This window comes from Solea solea, chromosome 17 (assembly GCF_958295425.1).
Source record: "Solea solea chromosome 17, fSolSol10.1, whole genome shotgun sequence".
In the NCBI taxonomy this organism is placed as follows: domain Eukaryota; kingdom Metazoa; phylum Chordata; class Actinopteri; order Pleuronectiformes; family Soleidae; genus Solea; species Solea solea.
In genome coordinates this window covers 14,163,429-14,189,259 of record NC_081150.1, presented here as the reverse complement: position 1 = coordinate 14,189,259, position 25,831 = coordinate 14,163,429, and the positions used below count along the sequence as shown (strand labels likewise).

Genomic DNA, 25,831 nt, shown 5'->3' with positions numbered 1-25,831 from the left:
ACATACACACCACCCTTCCTGCAGTGTCACTTTAGCCAACCCAAGACAAGTTAACGTGACAGATGCTGATAATGGACGAGCACTCATCATCAGTCCTACACGAAAATAAAGTGATACTGGTACTGATACTACACTGGCTTCTACTGCAGCAGCCCGTTCCACAGGAGAAGAGGAACTCGTGTGATGGAATAAACATATGTGGTTAAAAGTAGAAACAGTGTAGACTTAGTGTAGTATTATCTCCAACAACAAAACATACTTTTTTGTGTGTGTAGCCAAGTACAGAATAAAAACAACAGGCAAAAACAGGAAAAGGTGTAAAATATAAATAAATTATGGAGGACATTTAGAATAATAATAAAAACACACTCTAAAAATGCAATACTGTACTTAATAATATAGTATTATAGTATGCATCGCATGACAAGCATTGTAGATTGTGGAGTTTTGTTAACATTTAGATTTAAAAGCATCTCAACAACAGGGTGGAACCAATAAAACCAGTTCCTTGTTTCTTAGGCCCTGCTCTAGGTTCAAATTCACTTCAAATGAAGACAGTTAAGTTGCTATCACTTCTGTGAGTATGAAGATTTTCCTCTCAAATGTGCACAGTTTATTTTAGATATCGTGCTAATAATAGTCTCCAGTGATAATTTTCCACAGGACGCTGCTGCGACTGTTTTTCTACGATGGAAAAGCAGCGAGTGTGGACGGATCCATTCTGCGCGCAAGGGGGGTTGATGTAAATACAAAACACAAACTACAACACACACATGAATATAAAGTCCGGTTTACATCGCCGAAGTGCTTGCATTTAGTGGTGGTATTTACAATATATCCTACCTTACAGTACATGGTTATACATATGTCCAATAGAGCATAGTATAATCGCGTTAAAAGAGAAAAGAAACACCTGTAGTAGAGACTTGGTCAAGTCGGATGAAAACCGAGCTCTGTGCCACATCTTCCACTGAATGATACGCCGGGAACTGGAGGCAGGAAAGACTACATAAAACCGAGCCTTTAAGAAAACGAACATAAACGCTCCTCCTGTTTTAAATGTATTATCTCTATATTCCGTTATTTCCGTAGAGTGTCCGCATCTGAAGCCTGTCTGGGGTTGGGCTTTTCCAGAGTTTTAACAGTCGGAGGAGGTCATAAGTTAAAGGCTTATACACTGTGAGTTAACGGTTTAACTTCGGTGACGCCGAGAGGTGGCGAAGAGGACTCTCTCACAAACGACCATTACACTCCGAAAAAGAGGTAAGTTTACATTTACTTTGTGAGTCTGTCATGTACTGATGTGGCTTTTTACTCAAAGGTTGAGGAGTGCGTTATGTTATGAGGGCAACTCCCATAAAGACAACCTAAAATATGGTGACACACACTGTAAACACAGCCTGGGGAAATGTAACGTCATATGCACAGACACTATAATTCATATTAGCCTATATCCATGGGCTGTATATGATAACAGTAGTACTCCTCTGTTGGAACTAACCCTCACATTTATTTAAAAATGCTTCAATCCCTAAAGAACAGGCAAAATCTGTGATATTATCGTGCATCATGATAATAAAAAAAAAGCTCTAGTAATAGGATTGTGGTGAGTGTCCATTTTCAGAAAATTATGGAAAACTGTTATAGTTTTCTTCCAGTGGTGAGAAAATATTGGCTAAAGCTCGCCAACGTACAGTCCTAGTGATATACTGCAGCAGTGCCACAAGGGGGAGCTATAATTAGCTCATTTATGATTCTTGGTGTGGGTTCGAAAATTCAGAAAACATTGTTTTACAGTTATCATAATTCTGTTTTTGTTTTGCTCTAGATAACTGTGACAGGAAATCATATTTCATGTTGTCGCATTCCCAATAATGGACCTATGGTGATTGTTTAGTGAGACTGCATTCTTGTGCCACTTCTCAGGTCAATTTATTCAGTATTACAAGTTTTACAGTAAGTCACACAGTCATACACCACTGCTAAAAGAAGCAGAAATTTGTAGAATGGTAATAAAAGTTCATATAATCTCAATAATATGATTATTTATATAGTTTAATATCAATAACATGAAGTTATTGCTCTGCTCTTATGAATAAATATGGTTTACAGTAAATGTTGTGTACTTATGGACTTAAAACCAACTCGAGACAGCACCCAGGAGCGTTCAAACCTCCTCCAAAGCAGCTCAGTTTCCAATTACGTCAATACACTGGATCACCACCAAAATCTAATAATTTCTTCCTTGGGCCAATAACGTACATCTCCAGAAAATGTAATCAAATATGTCCTTTACTCTCTGAGTTATGCTGCTCAGACTGACTGAAAACCTCTTTAGTGGGGATAATAAATGTCACAGTTTTTTCGTTGCTCTGTTTTCTCTCACACATCTTGATAAGAATGTCAGATTTACTCTAAATGGTTGATAAAGACAACTTCCAAGCGAAGCTGCCGTCTTGATCCTGAACAGAATAACAACATTTTTACATCAAACTGCGTTGGGAAAAACCAACTGAAAACAGCAGGAACATGCACGCGTGCACAGAGACAAATACTTGTTTCTTGTGATACATCTCCTGCCCTTTGTGTGCCCCAGATTTATAGTTACATTGCCTTCCTCTCATAAACCGTAGTGCTATTCTGTTGCCTTGACTACTGGTGTGTCGAGGGACTTCATCCTTATCCACTGCATGATGTTCACTGACACTAGTTCAGAGGAAACGGCTATGAAGCAGCACTGGAAGCGAGAATAAATCGAGAGCTCATTTGCTCTTTTTCTTCTATTCCACGCTGGACCGACTCCTCACCCAACTGAGGCAGTCTTCTAGTTACCAGCAGTACGCGGGCAGTACTTTCAGGCGGTGCGGTGAACGAGCTTGCACACTCACTGCTCATCCACTGCACAGCAGGCTGCACGCACCACTAAAATGGGGAAGTGTGCTTTCTCTCTGTGCACCCAACCATGCTGGTTTGTTTAAATTACATTCCATTGAAAAGAGGCATGACACAGGCAGCGTGGAAATGTGTTTTCTGTCGTGTTCATGCAACACTGACAGTGAGAAATGTTCTGTCACCCCTTTCACATCTGTTAATGTTGAGTGAGAAAAAAAAAAGAAAAAAGAATGATCCAACTAATTAACAACAGCTGCTAGGCGGCAGCTGACTGAAATTTTTTTTTATTATTAATTCATCTACCTGTTATTTTGTTGAGTTTTTCAGCCCAATCCATAAATTTGCCTGAAAGTAAGTTTCATAATGAAAAGTATTAATCACAATGTCCCAGAATTCAGGCTGGGTATTGATTAAACACATTTCAGTGTTATATAAAAAAGTAGATGACTTCGATACAGATTCCTGAACTCCTGAACGATACTTTTTTCTACACCAATTTTACTAAACCTGTACCTGAACTCCTCAGGTGCTAAAATCTGATGTTGAATGACAGCACATTTTCAATATTGGGGCAATACAGAGAGGAAATTAGATACCATGTTGATACCGCAACACAATTGCAGTTGATATCCAGAGTACAAGGGGACGCCATGTCTTGGCAAATCAACAGTCAAACATACAAATATATTAAATTCATTATTAAAGCAGTTCATAATCACAATTTAGAAGCTGTAACAGTTATATTTGCTCAATAAATGACCATATCAATGAATTGATTTTCAAAGTAGTTATCAACAATCTTTTTTTTGCCATGTTGTATAAAGGCCTAAAAAATAAAATCCCACATTTATTTAAACCTAACTTGATTCACAATTTTACATTGATTTTCTTTCCTTCTTAAAATTCTCATACGAATGACATGAAATGAAAATGAAATGATTCCAAACAAGTTTGTATCTACTTTAAATGTAACGTTTAAAACCTGAATTTCCCCCAAAAAACTAAAATATCAACCTGTTAGAATATGCTTGCATACAAAGAGGCAGGCAACAACAGTGTAATCTAACTTTTCAGCTTTCTAACAAGCGTCAAAACATTGTGTCCAAAAAGAAATGTTCCTTGAGCTGTTTTGATACCCTCTTAAAAATAAATGAAAGATTTTGTTTGATGTAAAGGCTACCAAGGGCACATAAAAAAGCATGGGGCAGTTTGTGAGAAATCTATTTTTTAATTAAAAACAAATGTTCTAAACATTCATTAAAACTATTAATCGTCCAGCCTTATGCAGATGTAACCTTTGACACTTCCCACTCACTAAATCACCAGCTCATGTGCCATCTAAAGCATCTAATGAGTGTTTGTGTAGCCCGTATCAAAAACACATAACCTTCATCATGGGCTATGTTTGGAATTTCATATTTGCTGTCCATGTAATAACGAGCAACTGGGAAATAGGAGTAAAGGCGTTCTTTGTTGTGACAAGCCATTACCCAGGAAATGAGGTGGGCGCGAGAGTGGCAAACAACAGAGAGAGTGGCCTGGTCAGAGCTTTACACACTCCCAACTATATGGCCTTGGGGAGGGTGATACATGCTGCACGGGAGCCTGTGTGAAACAGTCTCATTAGGCGAGGAAACCCAGTGGAAAATGGACCATACCAAACAGAGTATGCGGGGACAAGGAGGGAGACTGTTGCTGTGTAATCAGGGGGAATAGCGAACACTGAATGCAGAATGGCAGTCTCGGGGGTGAGATATTTATTTGTGTTCAGCTCGCAAACTTATTCCGCCGCTCCGACAGCCGAGGCAGTGACTATGTGATGCTCTGGGCAGTGGAGGGTCAGAGGGAGGTCAGAGCAGTATCTTAAAGCTATTTCTGACTGCATCGCAAAAATGTATTTCAGCACGCAGGCACGTAGCAACTTAAAATGCACCAGAATAGCTCACACGATAAGGCCCCAGCTGTAAAAACATACAAAACATCCCACGACATTTTAAATGCAGCTCAGTGTGTAAGTGTACTGCAAGTAATTACCAAACACGTTGAAGTAAGAGACTGTTCCAGTGGCAGGTCACAGCTATTGAGTGACTTCCAACAATCAATTAATCAATTTTTCCCCTACAGCAACATTTATACGTGATTAAAATAACAATTATGAGGCACTCAAAAGTATTTTTGCACTACAAAAAGAAAGGAAATACAATTAAATACATAGTTCACAAATGAATATGGCCAAAATAGAAGTGTCTATCAGCTGAGTAAGAATCCTTAATAAAATACGACCATGTACATCTAAAGTGTACACACAAAACAAAGATAGGCACTAAAATGCTGTAAAAAAACGTTTCTAAATTAATAAAATGAACCAATATTCCATCAAAAACAGTACACAATCCTCAATCTTAAGCAGAACACATCCCACAAAAGGCCTATTATATTTTATTTTTGGGAATCCTGCTTAGTTTTATCAATAAATGAGCACATCTCAAAGACCCCTTGAATATTTAAGTGTTTTTCACTTTATTTTCATTTCTAAACTGTAAAAAAATGTTGCCTTAGAAATAAATAATCTCTTGGTTTAGCTTCTCAGCTTCACGCAATGTCACTTTTTTAATCATCCAGCCTGCAATCTTCTGGGTTTCTTGTGGCTTTTGGGGGAATATATTTGTATCTGCACACTGAGCCGTTCTGGAAGAGTCCATGTGACCGAGAGCTGAGGAAGTGCTGCCGCTTCCTCATCCTGTTGTACTTTACAGCTTCCAGGCAGCTGTTCAGGAAGCGCTTGATTTGCATTGCGTTCTGTTGACGGGGTACAACGGAGTATATATACATATATATATATATATATATATATATATACATATATATATATATATATATATATATACATATGTATATATATACATATGTATATATATGTTGTAATGTACAAAAACTTAAGTACATTTTATATCAGAAAATTACTTTTGATAAGTAAATGTCATATACTTTAAGACTTTTACTTAAGTAATATTATACAAAAGTGACTTCCAACTTTTCCCAAAGTCATTTTCTGGTTACGATACTTGTGCTTTTACTCAAGTATCCCTTTACTTTGTACAAGACTGCATATATACATATGTATATATATATATAAAGTAATGATCGTGATTGAAATACGATCGTAAAGTCATCGTATGGGTGCTTCTTGGTGTCATAAAAGAATCACATATAGTGGAACCATATGTGATTCTTCCACTTCCACTGCTCGCCCAGTCATGACATTAAATGCATTAATCTGTGCGCAGGAATGTCACCAAAGACACAGACACAAAAATGCTGCTATTCTGACAAACACACAGAGAGAGAGAGAGAGAGAGAGAGAGAGAGAGAGAGAGTCATGTGGAGCTATTAGCAGTGTGTCAACGGTTTGAGTGTAGTGGACCTTTGTTTATGTATAAATGTCACGCGCTACAGCTTTAATTTGTAGGTTATTCCTTGATTTTTTTTTCTCTTAAAACATACAAGCGCACGGCAGTGCAGACACAAAACGCAGATAGGAGAGACGGGCCCTTGGAGTTATTCAATAAATGTTTATTCAAGTGAAGCAAGTTTGTATATCATTTGCTATTATTAAACTGTCGCCGTTTCATATTGGACAAAATCAGCGGCACCGATTTCCAAAGATGGGCATCGGCACTGGCCTCAGAAAGACCCACATCGGTCGTATGTTGTCAGTAAAAGGCTGCACTGTGAGCCAAATGAAATGGTTTTCAAAAGCACTCAATTCCGAGAGTATTCGTGCGTGAGAAATGAAATGCATTAATGTATTATGCATCTGGCAAGCATGGATTCCTTCCACATTAATAAGCCGCGTTACTTTGATTCGCAAAACTGCGGGAAATGATACCGCCGTAACAATTATGAAATGAGAGCATCAGTGCACAGAGCAGACCTCATCTCAATTCACCGCGCTCTGCTTTTGTTCTGCACCGGGTAGAATTACTCTGCTGCCAATAACGCAGGAGCGATGGGATTTCAATAATTGAAAGAAAGGAGAGAACATGGGGATAATACGTCTCTCTCTCCCCCTGCTGTAAATTCATTATAGGCAACTCAGAGGAGAGGAGGTGTTATTCAAAGGGATTATTATGTAATTGGACCACTGGTATTAGCAGTGTCTCACAAAGTCGAGCTGGAAATAGTTTTTCTTTCTATGTGTCATACTTTTTCCATTCTTTCTTCTTCACTGCCCCCGCACATTTCTCCCTCTCTGTCCCTCCCACTCACACTTTTTTACCAGATACATGTTAGAAAAGGTTAGCTTAGGGTTTGGTCGATTTCTTCCTTAGATGTCAAAGAACTGTTGCTTTCATTTTCTTTTTTTGTTTTGTTTCGCAGCGTCACTGACATGTTTTACTTCACTCCATCGATCATTATATCTTTTACAACAGGGTCATAGAAAAATGCTGCTGAAGTCACCCTGGTCTTTTTTGTGAATATTTCTAGTAAAGATGTGCCTTAATTCTGTCGTCCGTTTTGTTAAGAAACCTTCTTCCACAGGTTTATAACCGGAATTTGCACTGGAACACTTACATTATTTTCCTGTGTCAGACACGATGGAACAGTGGCTTTCAGGTGGAAAAAGGATAAAGTGTCGTCAGTGGGGCGCAGATGATTTAAAAGAAAAATTTAATTTGGGCTCCGGCGCTTTTTCATTTATAAAGGCTGCCCTAGTTCCACTTTTAGGGTGAATGTTGTTCGATTTGATTTATTTTGCATAATAAAATGCAAAAAAATCAATAATACATCAGTAATAAACTACATTACAATGGTAATGCATTTAACAAAGGCACTTACTTTTTCTAAATAGTTCATTTTTGCTTAAAAGTTTAATTCTGAACAAACCAAAACCAAACTTTAACCTGAACCCTGGACATATGGGGACCTTCATTTAATCCCAGTGATGTACACAAGTCTACCTGGGATGGCATGTTCTCAGTTTTAAGTTCCTGTTATTATAACAGACATTTACACACACGTTCACACGAAACAAAAAACAATATACAAATCTCTGTCAGGGTCCTAACCTGCCCGCCTCTCTTTTACACCACGTTTGCCGTCTGCTTCATCAGTGGGTCGCCTGATTCTAACAGTTATTATTCAGTTGCAGTTGTATGCTGGATGTGCTGTGGTTATGCGTCCTCATGTCCTCAATACTCCCGCATACATAAATAAACCAATTTTGCAACATATAACCATGGAAACGGCTTTTAGACAAACCACAGAAACCAAAGGTGAATAGACCCAGGTGGCTCCGATTTTTACCTCTTTTTTTTGCATCGGTACATTTTTATTTTACCCTTTTTTTGTGTTTGTGTGTGTGTGTTTTTCTTTTAGCAGTCTATGAACGCCACCTGCTGAAAATCAATTAAAGCCCACCTCAATGCAGTTGGAAGGTCGGGGTCTGATGATCCTTAGTCCAGCTCTGCTAGTCTATATGCTGATGTGTCACCTGGACAAGACACCAAACCCCCAATACGTGTGTGACAGAAGAAGTGCTACATATATGTAAATGGACGTTTACGTTGTTCCCTTTCATGTAAAGGAGGAGGAGACTATTATTGATTTAACGGGAGATGCAATCAGTCTGACCTTTTAAAGATGAACTTAATTGAATAATTACTGTGGCCCAGGTTATGTCAGACGTTTAATGAAGTCAAGACCAAATCACCACACAAACGATATAGACTGTATATAAAGAGTGGTAGAACACCGAGTCCCAGAATGACTTGCAAGGTTAAATGTATTTATCCATTAACGTAACTACACGGAACTCTGTGAGTAACAAGTGCAATGTTGCATTTACAGAATCCCCTCGCGTGAATTTATGCTGGTTTTGAACTAATAATTTATTTCTGGAAAAACTGTACAGCTAGTGTAGCCGCGCACTGTTGAACCTGCACTTCCCTGTCCCATCTATTTCCCTATACATTGAACACAATTTATAAACCTAACATCATTTGCTCTTAAAGAAGACTTGATTCTACCATGAACTCCCATAGACTTTCATCAAACTGCTCTTTTTTTTTTTTTACAACCCGTGGCGTCACCCCGCGGTGGATAATTGCCACGTCTGCCACACTTCCTGAGCTTCACCTACTGAAGTGGAAAACTGCCCCTTTTTATATATTCTATGACAAAATCACACCCATGTGCCCTCACACACACACACACACACACACACACACACGACACAGTGCAGTGTCATTTGCGTTGTAATCATTTTAGCTTCCTAAGAAGCCGTTTCAAGGACGATAGAAACACTGCTGCAAACTGAGAGAAATTATTGAACCAGTGAATCATTGATGATATTAATCAGGGTTGTTGGTCTCCTGCAGGAGCGGAAGAAGCCAAGCAGACAAGGACGAGGAGAGTGAAAGCACAGGGAGAGTGCCGAAGTGTGAGAGAGCGCTGTGACATGGGGAAACAGAACAGCAAGCTGAGGCCCGAGGTCCTGAACGACCTGAGGGAGAACACCGAGTTCACCGACCACGAGCTCCAGGAGTGGTACCGCGGCTTCCTCAAGGACTGTCCCACCGGCCACCTCACTGTGGAGGAGTTCAAGAAGATCTACGCCAACTTCTTCCCCTACGGCGACGCCTCTAAGTTCGCCGAGCACGTCTTTCGCACGTTCGACACCAATGGCGACGCCACCATCGACTTCAGGGAGTTCATCATCGCCCTGAGCGTGACGTCACGCGGCGGGCTCGAGCAGAAGCTGCGCTGGGCCTTCAGCATGTACGACCTGGACGGAAACGGGTACATAAGCCGAGCGGAGATGCTGGAGATAGTTCAGGTGTGGACAAACTGTGAGGCACTGTGGTTCTTCATGAATGTACATCATGTGATCTACTGTCCATACCAATCTCTTATTATTATTATTATTATTATTATCATAGTTTGTGTTAGATTCCTTAATCTGCATCCTCTCTGAAATGTTCTACTCATTTAGTTTTACCTTTAATGTGCAATTACAATACCTAGGTTTTGTAATTGCATATAAATAAGGGAACTTAATGAGATATTAGTTGTTTTCCACGGGCATGCTACATTGTGTGATTTGCATAAAATATAGCTATCAAAAAAAGAATAATTCAAACTCAAACTCTTATTTTAAAATTATAATGAAAATTGGTCCAAACTGACTAAGAGTGAATAATATTTTTTATAATGATAACAATAACACTTTAGGTTACATTTATCATGTTATTAAATTCAACATTTAATTATTTAAAAGCTTGTTTAGTGTTTTAATTACTATTGGCTACATGTTATTTTGATTTAAGGTCTGTTTTTGTTATTTACAGATTCATTTTGCATCAACAATATGTATTTTTGTTGTGAACTATTTAGCAAAACAAACACTTTTAGATGCAAGTTTAATTTCTAATGACTAAACGGTTAATTTTTCCCTGAACTGTTGGACTTTTTTCACTTGACCGGCCCCCCACCCTGACCAGACTAGATGTTCACTGGCCCCCAGGTCATTTTGAGTTTGAGGCCCCTGCTTTACGATGCACTAATTAGCGATGTATCAAATTGCAATTTGATTTGAAAATGATTAATGGTTCATTCCTAGTCTGAATCCAGACTCATCACAACTCATATTTACAAAAAAGAATTAAGATTAATTTGGTAATAGTCGATAAAGTGTATTGCTGGTACAGTGGAAGAGAATAGTGGAAAAAAAACACATCTCTGCTGATAATTATTTGTTATTTCAGCATTTTATCTGACTCAGTACAACTTGGTTTTAACCCCACATCATGCATGCAGGCTGCCCTTTCTCTTTTCTTATCACTGAGGCTATATTTACTGTTCCAATATGGTGAGCTGAGCAGCCTGCAGGGCCATATCAATATTGGCTCAGTCTGCTCTGATTGTGGAAACAAATGAATGTTTAAAAAAAAAAAAAAAAAGCTTTTGAGAGTAACTTACAGTCACAAGGTGAGAGCTTTGTTTGTCCAAAACACCATCATCTATCAGACAGCGTGTGTAGAAAATGTCAGGTGGAAAACTGCCTCGCGCGGATAAACAGATCATGTTCCATTCCCCTCTTTATAGGCAATTTACAAGATGGTGTCGTCAGTGATGAAGATGCCCGAGGATGAGTCGACACCGGAGAAAAGGACAGATAAAATCTTCAGACAGATGGACATTGATAACGATGGTAAGGCCAGACTTTCACTTTTGTGAGTGCTGCTATAGAGGATGTTTTGAAGCAGAAAGTGTGGAGGTTCAAGGTCAAGTGTGTGTCTTTTAGTGGCAGAAACTTGTTTTTTGCTTATTTACGTATTCATTTTCTCATTTTGGTGTCTGCTCCACAGGTAGATTGTCGTTGGAGGAATTTATCAAAGGTGCCAAGAGCGACCCGTCCATCGTCAGACTGCTGCAGTCGGATCAGGGAGCCTCTCGTCAGTTCTGAGGACAGAGACGATCACACAGACACACACACGCTCATATCATTCCAGCTTCTACGCTGTTCGGTCGTCACCACGTCGCTGCTCACCCTCCACACTCCACTGTCTTAATGTTTACATTAATTGATATTCTTTTTTTTTCCACTGTGGCGCCTTCTCTGTGGACTACGACATGCTTCTCAGTTGTGTTTATGCATTCTTCCAAAGCTCTTTCTGTGCCATATTGTATATTTATACTGACTGCATTATACGCTTGCAAGTATTAAGACTCCTATTATGTTACATGGAGAGGAAACTAATCACATCACTAGATGTGAGTGGATTGGACTTTAACTGTTGTTTGAAAAGTGGCTTATTGTTGCTGTTCTGAACAAGCTCCATGCGCCTTGGGTATTTGCATGCGCTCAGTCATCTGCGTTTTCTGATATTGTAACAGTTTACGTGAATAAGGAGGCTGCGCCGTTTGTTTTTATTCCTTTTTATTTTTGTAACAAAATGTCATTTTGTTTTCACACAATTGAAATAAAGTCGTGTAAGAAAAATATACACAAGTCCCACAGTGTCCCCCTTGTCCTGGAGCAGACGTGGCACAGACCCACCGAGATTCTCATTCATTGGTTTTGAAAAAAAAAAGAGCAAAGAATATTTAGACACAACGAATTGGACTGAAGTGTTACTCTGACAGGTCCACTTCCTAAAATAGGTATTTGAAGAAGGCTGAAGAGCAGAGAAGGGACGGTGTTTGAAAAAGAATTGAACAATGAAATGACACATTCAGAAACTCCTCATTCCTCCTCTCAGCTGGTCGCCGTTGTATAAATATGCAGCTTCTTCTGTTCAGCAGGTACATGACTCAGAGTTCACTCCAGGGACTCGACAAACCCTCCACCCCCCTCCCCGCCTTCCCTCTCCCCATGTGACTGACATAGATGGTGTGAGAAACTGCAGGTATCTCTCATGTGTCTTTTCTGGAGTATTTCAGTAACTGGGCAACCACGCCTCCCGCTCGTCCACAGGAGAGGGGAGGTGGGTGGCGCAGGACCTAGACCTGGTCCAGACCAGACCCGACCAAGCCCGTCTGAATCAGATCCTGTCCCATTTGAGCTCATAACTCATCCTTCTCAAAGTCATCATCCAGGTCTATGTCACTGAGGTCGTAGTCCTCTTCCACAGGAAGCTGGAGACAACAAATAAAGTTAGAAAACTTAAAGATACACATGGAAAAAGTCGGTTTAAACTTTTTATAAAATAGCAAAATGCATGTGAGGCATTTCCAAAAGTGAGACAAATAACTTCAGATGCAAACCATTTCTTTTTTGGGTAGCACTCCAACCACCTCTTACATAAGTGTGCCTTGATATATTCCTCTGAGGACACAAAGTTGGCAAAATTGTTGCCTTTTCAGAGTCAGTTTAACCTAAATGAATACGCCTGCTTAATTGTCTCAACAAATAATAATCACGCTCGTAGGTTGAGCATCAGTTTGGCTTGGGTGTCCGATAACATGTTGCATATGCCAACTACGCAGGAGATGCACACATTAAGCTCAGCTATAACCAAACTGTGACATTAAAAAATAGAGTAATAGAGTGTCTCTTGTTTCTCATTCAGTGTAAAAGTATTTCCTGGCATTGTTGAGGGTGGTGTCTGTGATACAGCTATGATCCTCCCACTCACCTGTCCATCATTGCCATCCCACGGTTCAACAGTGTTAATCTTAGGCATGACTCCGCCTCCCAGGGTAGCGGTAGAGCCACGGCCCACAGAGAGCTCCCTGTAGAGAGAGAGAGTCATACAGGTGAACACCATCCACATGGCATGCTTAACGTTTCACAATAAACTGCAAAACATGCTTAAAAACAGCACCCCCTACCTGAGGAACTCGTGAATGCCACTCTCACTGAAGGAGCCTCTCAGCAGAGCAAATTTCATCTTGCGCGAGTTGATGGCGGCCATGGCGGGGTAACCAAACCCGCCAATACCCAGAGAAGCCTCCAGCTCCATCTGAGCTCCTGCCTCAATCCAGAGCCAGCTGACGAAGGGAGAACAGGCCATTAGTCATAGTCATAATTAGTCGTTCGAATAACAACAAAAACAACTACCGACGCTCATCCTTACCCCCACATCTTCTTCTTGTACTTGTCAGCCATTTTAGCCATTACCTCCAGATAACCGTTTCTTCCAGCTGCGCCTGTTGAGAACACGTAAAAAAAAGTAGATGTGAGTAATTTGAGAATCAATGAGACTAGTTCTTTAGGCAAGGGACATGCCATGTTTCTACAGAAGCCTGAAGGGACAAACAAGCTAGAGGGTGTGTTTCGAAAGTGTAGCAAAAGCTTGCTACACAAACAAAGAACAACATCCTTTCTGGTATACCATAGTTGGACTCACCTGTGTCCAGGATGTGAGGCAGGACGCCAATGATACACAGCTGACTGTCCTCACAGGTCTTCTTCAAGACGTCCTCACTAACGATCTGAGAGACAAACATTGGCAGTATATTACACACCGAATATTTGTCTAAATGTAAGTAAAACTGTGTCTTTAAGAATACACACAGAAGAAGATTCACAGTGACACTACAACCCTTTGTGCGAGCACATGAACACACGACTGTAACTGACCTCCAGCAGCTCAGGAGGAGCAGAGTTGTCAGAGAAGAGATCCAAAGCTCTACTGATGATGTCCCCGCGGGAGCGGCCTCCCTGGTAGTCTTCAGGCTCCTCGCCTTTGCGGAAAATCTTGATGGTGGGAAATCCACGGACCTATCCACAAAGAGACAGAAACACGTTTAGTTCTGGGTATTGATTCATTTTTACGATTTGCGACCTTGTTAATTGTCGAAAGTCAGTCTAAGTGTTGGAGGGCTGTCCAATCAGAGAATAGCTTAAAAAGCTTTTGGGCAATATGTCATATGTTTTATCAAGTACAGTAGTCGGTTTGCCCCTGTACCGGATTACATGTTGATTCTTACTTACCCCATAGCGGCTGGACAGATCCTGGTGTACAGTTGCGTCCACAGCTCCGAGGTGAACTTTGCCCTTGGTCTGCTCCTTCACGGCTGAGGCTGCAGCCGCCCACTCCGGCTCAAGGCTGTTGACAGAAGAGAGAGAAGTGGTTGAGAAAAATCCACCATGAAACTGCATATTGTGAGTGTAATTCCACAGTGTATAACGGCATATACAGTATAAAGGGTTATGGCAGCTTCTCGTGGTTCCTGTTTGTAAAGCTCAACAAACCCCCAGGATATTGTCAAACTACAACTAGACCCAAAGAAGTGTTTGGATAATCAACCGATTTATATTTAGTCTCCAAAAATAAAACACTTATTCTTCTGTAGTGGGATAACTAAACTAGTAGGGGTGTAACAATTAACAGACACAAATCTGGGATCGGTTATAAAGTCAAGTGTCTGGTCTTTTAATATTATATATCAGTTAAATGAAGCTATTGACTTTCACTTTAAATAATGCACATTTAACTCCTATGGCTGAACTTAACGACGAGGAGGGTTCATTTCCTGCAGGAGGGCATGAACTGTATCGGGCACCAAACTTACTTCTTGCAGTGTCCACACCAGGGGGCAAAGAACTCCACCATCCACACGTCACCACTGTCCAGCACCAGCCTGTCAAAGTTGTCGTTTGTGAGCTCGACGACGTCTTGCTTGCTGCCACCGCTCTGCTAAAGGGCAGTTTAGTATGAATTCATCTTGCCAAAAACAGTTACTCAGTGTGAGTGCTGTCCAGGTAACAATAGGGCTGCGGCGATTTTCATAAACGAATACTTTGCAAAATGATGTTCTCAAACGCCTTATTTTGTGCACAAACTATACATTTTGAATGATTTCCTTGTTTTTGTGAAGCAAAGAAACCACAAAATACTCGCATAAAAGAAGCAGAAGAGAGCTTGTTTTAACTGATTAATAATCGATTAATCATTACAGACGTAGTAAACGATATCCCTTTGGTGCTCTTCAGTTTGAGGATCCAGAAAATCTTTAAACAAAAAGGTGAAAACATCCGCGGCACTCGAGAGGGTGACGAGTTACTGAATGATATCAACAGTAAAAACCTGTCGACACCACGTTTCTGCCATCAAGGCTTTTATCTCTTCTTACCTGTTTGCCAGAGCTGCCAGAGCTGCCAGATTTTCCGCTCAGCCGATCTTTTACCAGACTGCGTAAAGCATTCATGGCTCCGTCCACAATGGCCTGGCTACTGCGTCCACCTGAGAGAGTGAAGAGACATGCAGATGTCGGTCGGTTCAGACAAAAACGCATACGCAGATGTAAAAGTCTCTGTATAAAAGCTTCTGTACCTTGGTATTCCTCTGGCTTGTTCTTATTGCCCCCGAAGATCTTGATGGTGGGAAATCCTCTGACGCCGTACTGTCCGCCCAGTGACTTGTGCTGGTCGGCATCCACAGCACCGACCTTGACAATTCCCTGCGAAAAAAGTGGAAACAATTTGGTGAAAGTGAAACAATAACAGTACTTATGCATGATTGATATGTCTGCACACACAGTGTCGTTTAGATAAATATGAATAGTCTAAGCTGAAAAGCACATTCCTTTAAAAAATAAAAACCGGGACTGCTATACTATTTCTAACAAATATGACTGCAGGACCTTAACTGCCCACAGCTCACACCTCTGTTTGTCGTTAATGTCACTACTGACTTGCAACCTCATCAACATATTAGCCAAGTGGTGGAGCAAGAATTATTGAATTTATTTTTATAGTAGACAGATGAAATAAATTGACCTGCCTGCTTTATTACATAATATTTCATTTCTGCATCACTTGCTGGTAATATATACACACACACACACACACACACACACACACACACACACATATATATATTTACCTTTAGGGCAGTGGCCGCCTTCTTCCAGTCTGGAGCTAGACTCTGACAGTGACCGCACCTGTGATGATAAACAAAAGAGATATTAGGGTATGAGTGAAAGTTGAAGAAAGGTCGTTAATATAAACATGTTCCATGTTGTTGTTCTATCAGGAAATGATCCGTCAATCCTGCCAAGACACACCCAGAGTAAAATGACCACCTTTATATTTACACATCATCTACCGACGTTGTGTTTGGTGCTTCACCAGTCACTTTAAAAAGTTATTGGTGCCACAAACTATCATATCATGATAGTTTAGTTTTACCTAGGTTTCTACAGTATTTAGTTATCATCTTTTCTGCTGCAGTACAGTTAATTTCCCTAACTGTGGGACAAATAAAATCTTATGTGTGTGTACAATAGTTAACCTCCACCATGGAAGTTATGTTTTCAGGTAAAATATGAGACTAAAATATTTGGGAGATGGATTTGGATACAGACATTTCAAGACGTAGTGGTTAGCACTCGTCTTTGCAGCAAGAAGACCTGGATTCGAGCCCCATTTGGAACAGCGGCCTTTCTGCAAGGAGTTTGCATGTTCTCCCCGTGAGTAACCGGAGGTGTGAGTGTGAGAGTGTGTCTCTATGTGGCCCTGTGATAAATGCGGCAAATACTGTCCTTTCGCCCCATGTCAGCTGAGATTGGCACAGCACGCCCCGCGGCCCTCATGGAGGACAACGCCGTAGAAAATTGATGGATGGATATTTCAAGACGTGTTTTAGGTGACACCCACCTAGTTCCTTCAGCGCAAAGAATCAACACGTCTCTAAAGTCGATATAAATGTGAGGTTGATGTTTGAGTGAAGAAAGACGTGCAAATTTAAACTATTAGAACAAAGTGTGTGTCACTGCTTGGCTTAAAGTTATATAGAGACTCACCAGGGAGCGTAAAACTCTATCAGCCACAGACTGTCACTCTGGATCACTTCTCTGTTGAAGTTGGAGACGGTGAGCTCAACCACATCATCACTGGCTGAGTACATAGCCTGGACATACAGGACCAGGGAGCAGCCCAACACTCCTAAAGACAGGGAGGGAGGAACACACACACACACACACACACACACACACACACACACAGACACATGTTTTAATGCTCAAATGTGCTTCACAGACACAGAGTATTAAAATGATCCCTGACAGAATATTACAGCCTTAATATATATAGTTTGAATCAAAACTTTAAAAGGAAATACGTGTTAACACGTGGAAAAAGACGTTTGTGACTCCAATAACAGAGGCCTGACATTGTCTTGTGCACCTTAACTTAGCATATTCAAGCTAATCACAGATGCTAAAACGCGAGCATTCGCAGCTTCCATTCATAAACTAACACACTTAACGTTTTAATAATCGTTTAAAAGGCTGTTTCTTTACTCACCAACTAATAGCAGCCTCATGTTTTCAAGTGATAGTCACCACCTCGGTCCGACAGCAACACCGACACTCACTCACACACAAGCTGTAGCCGCTGCGTGTCCCAGAAAAAGTATATCGAAATATCGTACCGTGGCCCGCGCTGATTGGTCCACGGCTGCGGACGCTGCGCCTCAGCCAATCAGAGCGCGCCGTGTAGTCTCACACACACACTGACGACAAGAAAGGAGGCGATAGTTCTGTGAAAGTGCACAAAGAGAAGGAGGAGAAACCAGCACAGGAGATGTCATAAATATACACTCATTAAACATGACATTTAACTACACAACAACCCTGTGACACTGCACTTTGTTAATCATAATAATACCTTTGATACTTCCTCTTTTACTTTTGTTCTGATTATTATATGCTAATGCAAATGCATTTTTATATTTACACTAAAGAAGTGTCTGTTGTATGAACATACAATAAAAAAGGGTTACTTTGTATTTGCATTTCAATATTCTACCTTTAAAAAAAATGAAATATAATTTTACTGCTTTATAATTGTTCTTACATTTTTGTTCCAATATCCTTACCTCTTAATTCATTAAACACTATTTATTATACTTGTCGTTTCCCTGAATTTCCCCATTGTGTCATTAACATCACTATTTTAACAAAAAAAAACAGCAACATTGAACATTCTGACTATTAATACATATATGAAGATGAGTCCTATTTGGTCAGGAGATAAATGGATTTTCTTGTTTTGACTATAAGGTTTTTTTTTATATAAATCACACGCTGACAGGTAACATAAGAGTAAGTAGGGTCGGCAAAATAAACTTGAGCTTCAGTCTACACCTTTTCGCTCTATTTCTTTTTTGCAGAATGCTGCTATTTAATTGATAAGAATGTGTCTGTGTCAACACAAATGTACCTGCAGGGACCAAATGTGAATCTAGCCATGGTTTTTGCATCATAAATACATTTATATTGTGAACTAGTTATCATTCCATATCAAAACAAACAATTTTATTCTGAAATGATGTGACATATTGTCGTAAACATTATTCTGTCAAGAGGGGAGCCATACGTCTCATCACAGAAGCCGCAGAGAAAGAGGTCGAGCCTGTGGATTGGTTCTGCTGTGATGCAATCACTTATGTTAGGGGGGTCTGATGTTGAAAGACCCCAAACCCTAAACCCAAGGATCCAGGAACATCAGTGAAGATGCGTCTTTTTCTCTAAAGGTTTGCCATACAGTGTCAAATTAAATCACCAGTACCCAGAATATTACAAAAAATATCAAAGTCAGCAAGTAGGCAAAGTGTCCAATAGGGCCCCAATATCCCATTACCTCCATTTTATTATTCACTCTTGAGCTTCTCCTATGTCAGAATATCTGCAGTGGTAAAAATCTCAAACTTTAACTTGACTGATTCACTGCATTGCAGGTTTTCTACTTCAGATTCACTTTTGTACTCGACACCAGTCTATAACACTGTACCGACTGAACTTGACTATACTACAGTTATTTTTTATTATTAATGGACTCCTGTGCCCTCAGTGCTTTGCACCACAGCTTTCACACTGGTGCAATGTGCAGGTTTTGCCACTAGGTGGAGACATTCAATAAGAAGCAGTAGTAGAGTTACTTATGCCACTCAAAAAAAGACACTGCATAATACAATATAATATAATATAATATAATATACTATAATATGATATAATATAATATAATATAATATAATATAATATAATATAATATAATATAATATAATGTAATATAATGTAATATAATATAATATAATATAATATAATATAATATGATATAATGTAGAGACAGCTTGGTGACAGAATGGATGGAAACATTCTAGAAGCTGTTGTTGTGCAGAGGTTCGATTGAACTTGAGACTGGTGTTGCCTGTTAATCGATTATCATTAACTAATTATTGCTCTTCAAGCTGTGAAACCCAGCGGAGTGACTAAATCCTTGATTTTTTTTTTGTTCATTTACCTTCCCACAATTTATTACATTCCCTCGATATTTATTTGTCCTCTGGCTGCACTGCGCGCTGCATCACACACACACACACACACACACACACACACACACACACACACAAACACACACACACACACACACACACACACACACACACCGGAAAACATGGTTGCCTTAAAAAATAAAAGCATGTTTTTCAAGGTTTTTTTCCCCATCCTATTTCATGTTAACCCAGTAACTATCATGAGTTCTGTTTTAGTAAATGGATTAGACCAAGGGTGTCGAAAATATGGTCAGAGGGTCCAATCCAGCCCGCAGAATGAATCTGTGAAATCATCAACACAATCTAATTATAATGTGACAAACTATATTTTCCTGTGACTAAATGCTGTTGTGCATTTGTAGATCCACTGTGATCTGTAAATTGTTATGCACATGTGAAAATGGGAAACTTGGGCATAAGATTGCTTGACTTTGCACTTATTTTTCCTCAATAAACTGCAGGTTGTTCATAATATGCTTTTGTAAAAGAAAAAGAAAAAGAAGATACTTCATTAAATATTAAACAAAGAGAAGTTATTATCAAGCTATTATGCTATAATTTTACTGGTCCGGCCCACTTGAGATCAAATGGCTTGACATTCCTGGATTATACTGTTAAATCAACAACAGGAATACAAATCACAGAAAGAAAATTTGCTGTGGGAAGTCAGGGAGATTAGATAAGATAAGATGAGATAAGATAAGATGTGATAAGATAAGATAAGATGAGATAAGATGAGATAAAATGAGATAAGATAAGGGGACATTTACAGCAGCACAGACAGTAAAGAAGAAAGGCGAGTAGAGTTAAGTGGATTAAAAGAGACTGTAGTTTTTGTTAGATAATGCACTTTTGTACCTCATTTGGGAATGTCATATAATGTTACTTTTGCCCTCTTAACTTCAATGTTCCAAAATGTTATGAGTTGAATAAAATGCACATTTAAATTGTATATGGATTTCCTTTTGTTGTTGTAAACTAAGTAAGTTGTGTGTTTTCTTAGGGCTCACACATTTGACTGCTTGTAATAACTGCTCTCTGAAGAAAGACTTGGAAAGCAAGTGTCCGTTTTATTTTTGGAAGAAAGACTACTGCCGGAAGTGTGTGATTTGATGTCGGCTCACTTGCCATTACGCGACTTCCATGCAAACTTTGTGGGAGCGCACAGGCGCACTGTTCACTGTCAAACACGGCTGTGTTCAAGTGAAGAGACTCCACGCTGCAGTGACCACGGCGCAAACACAGACGCGGAGATTCAAACACAGAAATCAGGAGATTACGCAGGTTTTACGCACAACAGCAGCAGCAGCAGCAGCAGCGGCGGTGCCGCCGGTGGTTTTATTGCGTTTACTTTGTCTGGGGGAACTTTGTTTTTTTTTTTTTTTATCCGTGGACCTGTTGTCTACATGATGTGGGGGATCCCGAGAACGCGGTACGCGGACTGCAACAGCTCTGAAGCCAGTGGGGAGGCAGAGATTGTTGTGAACATCGGCGGAGTCAAACAGGTGCTGCATGGAGACGTGTTGACTCGTTACCCGGACACGTTGCTGGCTGAACTGGTGGACTGTTCACCAAAGTCCTCGGAAGAAATCCTGTCACTGTGTGACGACTACGACCCTGACACTGGGGAGTTTTATTTTGACAGAGACCCTGAAGCATTTAAGTGCGTTATTGAGCTGTATTATTATGGAGAGATACACATGAAAAGAGGCATCTGCCCTATTTGTTTCCTGAAGGAGATGGAGTTCTGGAAAATCGGCGCAGATTATCTGGACGAGTGTTGTAAATGCCACCTGAGTGAGGTGCAGGATGAACTTGCAGAGATTGCAGAGAAAGTGAAAACTATCCTGGTGGATAGAGAAGGAGATCCGGCTGCACGAGGCTGGCAGCGCTTCCAGAACTGCCTGTGGAGGCTGATGGAGAAACCAGAGTCCTCGCTCCCTGCGCACATAATCGCGATCATTTCTTTCATTTTCATCCTAGTGTCCTCCGTGGTCATGTGCGTCGGGACCATCCCCGAGCTGCAGGTGGAGGATTCAGAGGGGAACCTGACGGAGCACCCGACTCTGGAGGTCATCGAGACCGTGTGCATCTGCTGGTTCACCGTTGAATACATCCTGCGTCTGATCTCCTCCCCCAACAAAGTCAAATTCGTCCTGTCTTTCATGAACATCATCGACTTCATGGCGATCATGCCCTTCTTCGTGGTGCTCACTCTCACATCCTTTGGCGCTGGGATGATGGAGCTGGCTAACGTGCAGCAGGCGGTGCAGGCTTTACGCATAATGCGCATAGCGCGCATTTTCAAGCTGGCGCGCCATTCCGCCGGACTCCAGACTCTCACATCTGCCCTGAAGAGCAGCTTCAAAGAGCTCGGGCTGCTGCTCATGTACATGGGCGTGGGGGTTTTCCTGTTCTCCGCGCTGGGCTACACTATGGAGCAGAACCACCCGGACACGTTGTTCACCAGCATTCCACAGTCGTTCTGGTGGGCTGTCATCACCATGACCACAGTGGGCTATGGAGACGTTTACCCAAAGACCACTTTGGGTCGGTGTAACGCAGCCATCAGCTTTCTGTGCGGCGTGATCGCCATCGCGCTGCCCATCCACCCCATCATCAACAATTTTGTCATGTTCTACAACAAGCAACAGGTGCTGGAGACTGCGGCCAAGCACGAGATCGAACTGATGGCGCTGCGCTCCAGCGCCGGCGAGCTGACTGCTGCGCCCAGCGCCCACGGACACGTTTGTGGCGCAGGGGTGTGGGGGGACCACGCCGTGCACTCCTGTCATAGCGACACATACATCCCTTTACTGAAGGATCCCAGAGGAGGAGGAGGAGGAGGAGGAGGGGCTGGAATGCCGACCCCCAGCAAGGACACGAGCTTCGAAAGCACAGCAGAGGCCAACGAATATTTTGTCTCATGAATAGAAATAGAACAACAAAACCACCACAAAAACTCGATGTATTCTAACTTAATCCACCAACTCTGGGTTAACTGTGACTCGACATTGTAATATAGCATCGAGGAAGCTGCAGGAATGGTCTCAAAGGACCTTTTTTTGAAAAGGAACACACACACACACACAGATGTGAGGTATTGACTCGATGAGCTGAGTTCCCTGTAGGTGAAGGAGTTCTGTTTGAACAGCCACATACACAGTTTCCTTATAAGTCGACTCCTTATGTAACAACTCCACGTTCCCCAGTCCTCACACACTCACACTGTAGACAGCACAGTAGCTTATTCTTATGTACATAAATACATCACATCAAATGTTTTATATAGATATATATAAGAAAATATAAGCCCCTGCCTCTTGGGGGGAAGTGTACATGAATAATGTGCAGGAACAAAAGTGAGTGATAGTGTTTAAAATTGATGCCATACATTTCTCCAAATCCAGAATATAAAAGCAACATATGATCCATGGGTGTTGGTTTCTGTGTCTGCTTGAGTGTATATTTTTGTAAATGTGGCTGTATGATTACGAGGCACTTCATCATGAATCATATATTAAAAAAAACACACAACTCCTCTGTGTAGGAACATGTTAAAAGTGGCGAGTGTGTCAGCCGGCTGTGATTCTGCACACATGGGATTGTGTTTCCAACTCTGCGACCTCAGAAGCTTCCTTGGCTGCGGAACACGTTCCTGTTAATGGGTTTAAATTTTAGCAGCAGCAGCAGCCGTCACTGTGCTCTCCCGGCTGGTCCAGTGGAATTAACTTGACCCTCGTGAAGCAACAGGCCGGGGATGGAGCAGAAAATAACCTTATATTAGCTGAATTATTAAACCTCTGAGTCTGTTCTTTTGGAACACAGGCAAAAATCCAAAATGTGGCAATGAAGATAGGAATAAAAATAGCAATGTAAATCAGTCAGACTTCATTTATAATGCACCTTTTAACACAACATGGAACAAGCACCCAACCATCAGCCAACCCCAACACATAAGATTAACAGATAGACGAGGAAATGAAGAAAAAAAAAAAAGCTAACATGGATAACAAGATGATTGATATTTATCTAATAAGGCTAATAAAAGTGGATTGACCATGAGGTAAAATGGACTAAGATAAAAGAATAAATGCACATAATTAAATAAAAGACTATCTTTTTTTAATCAATGCATCTAAACAACAAGTTCTCACAAACACCACAAAGAAAGTGGAAGAATATGAAGTATCCGGTGCTGCTCTTATTCTTGTGAAAACTTAAATGTTACTGACAGCGTCCACATGCACGGTTTGGAAAACAAATCCAAAATTGGGGCCCATAATGGCGGCCGCATTTAAAGGTTAAATTTGCCACAATGTGAAAGGTCACTCCTGCACCATCAGTGTGAGTGACGTGAAACCTGCAGCACAAATAGAGCAAATCCTTAGGAACTGCATCGGTTGGCACAGCGGGGGAGCTATAATTAAAATGTGACATTTCATTCAAACCTCGCGTCTCGGATGTCAAGTGTCAGATCTTACCGCACACATGGAGTGGTGCTTTATGTCGCAGTTGTGTTTGTGTGCCCAGTGTTTTTGTCTTTGTTTTGGTTTTTTAAAACTGTAATTTCCTTCTGTGAATGAGGTGCACGAGGAGTATGAGGGGAGCATTCGCAGCAGGTGGCCTTCCAGTGAAACCATGCACATTTAATTCGAACCCTTTCACTAAAGTGATCATGGAAAAATGACCAAACTATATAAAAGTACTAGTAGAGCTGACGAGTTCTTACTTACTTTTAATTAAAATGCCTTGAGCTCCCTGTATACACACTATATAACCCCTGTAATTATCACTGGGCGAGTATCACGGCTGTCTCATAAAAGCTGCCCAAATAACGTTATAGCCTCAGTGCAAAAGGTCCAGAGTGTAAGTGGAGTTAATGGGGAAACTGCAGATTGTAAAAAATGGAGGATTCTCCGTTCACGCCTCCCTTTGCCAAGCACATCAGGGAGCTATGGTGACTTTTTAGATCAGAAAACCCGCTTTAAAACACACGCCCTGTTCGGTTTGTCCATTTTGTCCACCTAAAGTGCATATGAAAGCTTATTCTAAGGCTATATGGAACCCAAATTATGTTTGTTTTTCAGTAACAATACAGTTATACCAAGACTTCAAGGTAGTATAATTAATTTCTGCCAAAAAGAAATGTTGCTTACTGGCCCTTTAAATGAAGTAAAAATGAAAACTTTCTCTAAAATTATTACAATATTGCGAGTAATAGAGCTGAAAAATACAAAAAAAAAAAATACTTACAGCAATGAAAACACTCCCCTCAGTGCAGGTAACAAAATAACTTCGTCTTGTGGAGCTAATCAGGAAGTAGGAATATATTGGGGGCAACTCCGCTGGATGCAAAATGAACTCAGTTTGAATGGACAACTGTGGCAAAATAAGCCTTTTTTTTTAACTGTTTTGAGTTAACTGTCTCACTTGCTATCGTTTCAGCTCTTCTTTACATATGTTCTCATTTAGAGGATAATCGATGATGAAGCACAGCAGGAAAAATTAAAAGGGCACCGGCCGGGCAGGCGCCACTAGTACGCTGAAGGCAGGCATGTCCAGAGTGTGTGACCTGGACATGCCTGCCACACATTATTGTTTAATTAATCATTGAGAGGAGCATTTTCTATACAGGACTGAATATAATTTCCTGTAAGGACACCCTTTGGGACACCACCTGCCACATGTAGATGCAGAGAAAGTGTGATACTGATCCTGTCTCACTGACAGCATGTCGTGCATCAATCGCCGGGACAAGATGTCACATTGTTTGGCAAGACTACACTGGATTTATTACGATGTCTTCAGTTGTACCGCGTTGAAGGGAAGCGCGTGAAGGAGGTCAGGCTGGACTCCGAAGGCTGTCCGCCCACACGTGTCCTACACAGGACGCTCTGCTATCTCTGCAGACCAGCAGCACATTCACACATGTCATGAGAAAGGCTTTTTGTACGCACTGACAGGTGGAGTAGGAATGTCAAAGGCACGCATTGTAGCGCGGGAACAATGTTCCACCCTGCGGCACATGCAAATACGCGTGCACCTTGGTGCGTTCAAATTTAGATTTACAGGCATGCACACACACTCTGGCATACACAAACATCTCTACCCGCCGCCCACCTACAAGTGCATACAAATAATTACATACACAC

At 40.9% G+C, this 25,831-nt stretch overlaps 3 protein-coding genes across 4 annotated transcripts; 2 read left to right on the top strand and 1 right to left on the bottom strand.

The window, feature by feature from the left end:
- Positions 1-952: 952 nt before the first annotated feature.
- On the top strand, positions 953-11,519 carry hpcal1 (hippocalcin-like 1). Its single transcript, XM_058613898.1, has 4 exons — positions 953-1,263; positions 9,273-9,730; positions 10,999-11,104; positions 11,262-11,519. Exons 2-4 carry the CDS (start codon positions 9,353-9,355, stop codon positions 11,357-11,359), a joined length of 582 nt encoding a protein of 193 aa, XP_058469881.1. The 5' UTR covers positions 953-1,263; positions 9,273-9,352; the 3' UTR covers positions 11,360-11,519.
- Positions 11,520-11,816: 297 nt separating this feature from the next.
- On the bottom strand, positions 11,817-17,805 carry pdia6 (protein disulfide isomerase family A, member 6). 2 transcript variants are annotated; one of them, XM_058613896.1, is made up of 13 exons: positions 17,648-17,805; positions 17,146-17,287; positions 16,227-16,284; positions 15,675-15,801; positions 15,475-15,584; positions 14,914-15,038; positions 14,333-14,447; positions 13,979-14,119; positions 13,746-13,830; positions 13,473-13,545; positions 13,228-13,386; positions 13,032-13,128; positions 11,817-12,531 (listed from the first exon to the last, which is right to left on the bottom strand). In XM_058613896.1, the coding sequence occupies exons 1-13, from the start codon at positions 17,664-17,666 to the stop codon at positions 12,460-12,462; spliced, it is 1,323 nt and encodes a 440-aa protein (XP_058469879.1). In that variant the 5' UTR covers positions 17,667-17,805; the 3' UTR covers positions 11,817-12,459. The 2 variants fall into 2 exon arrangements, with proteins under 2 accessions (XP_058469879.1, XP_058469880.1); XM_058613897.1 differs by having other exon boundaries at positions 14,914-15,035.
- Positions 17,806-19,481: 1,676 nt separating this feature from the next.
- LOC131443762 (potassium voltage-gated channel subfamily F member 1-like) lies at positions 19,482-23,108 on the top strand. Its single transcript, XM_058613700.1, has one exon. It carries the CDS (start codon positions 20,789-20,791, stop codon positions 22,604-22,606), a length of 1,818 nt encoding a protein of 605 aa, XP_058469683.1. The 5' UTR covers positions 19,482-20,788; the 3' UTR covers positions 22,607-23,108.
- Positions 23,109-25,831: the final 2,723 nt, after the last annotated feature.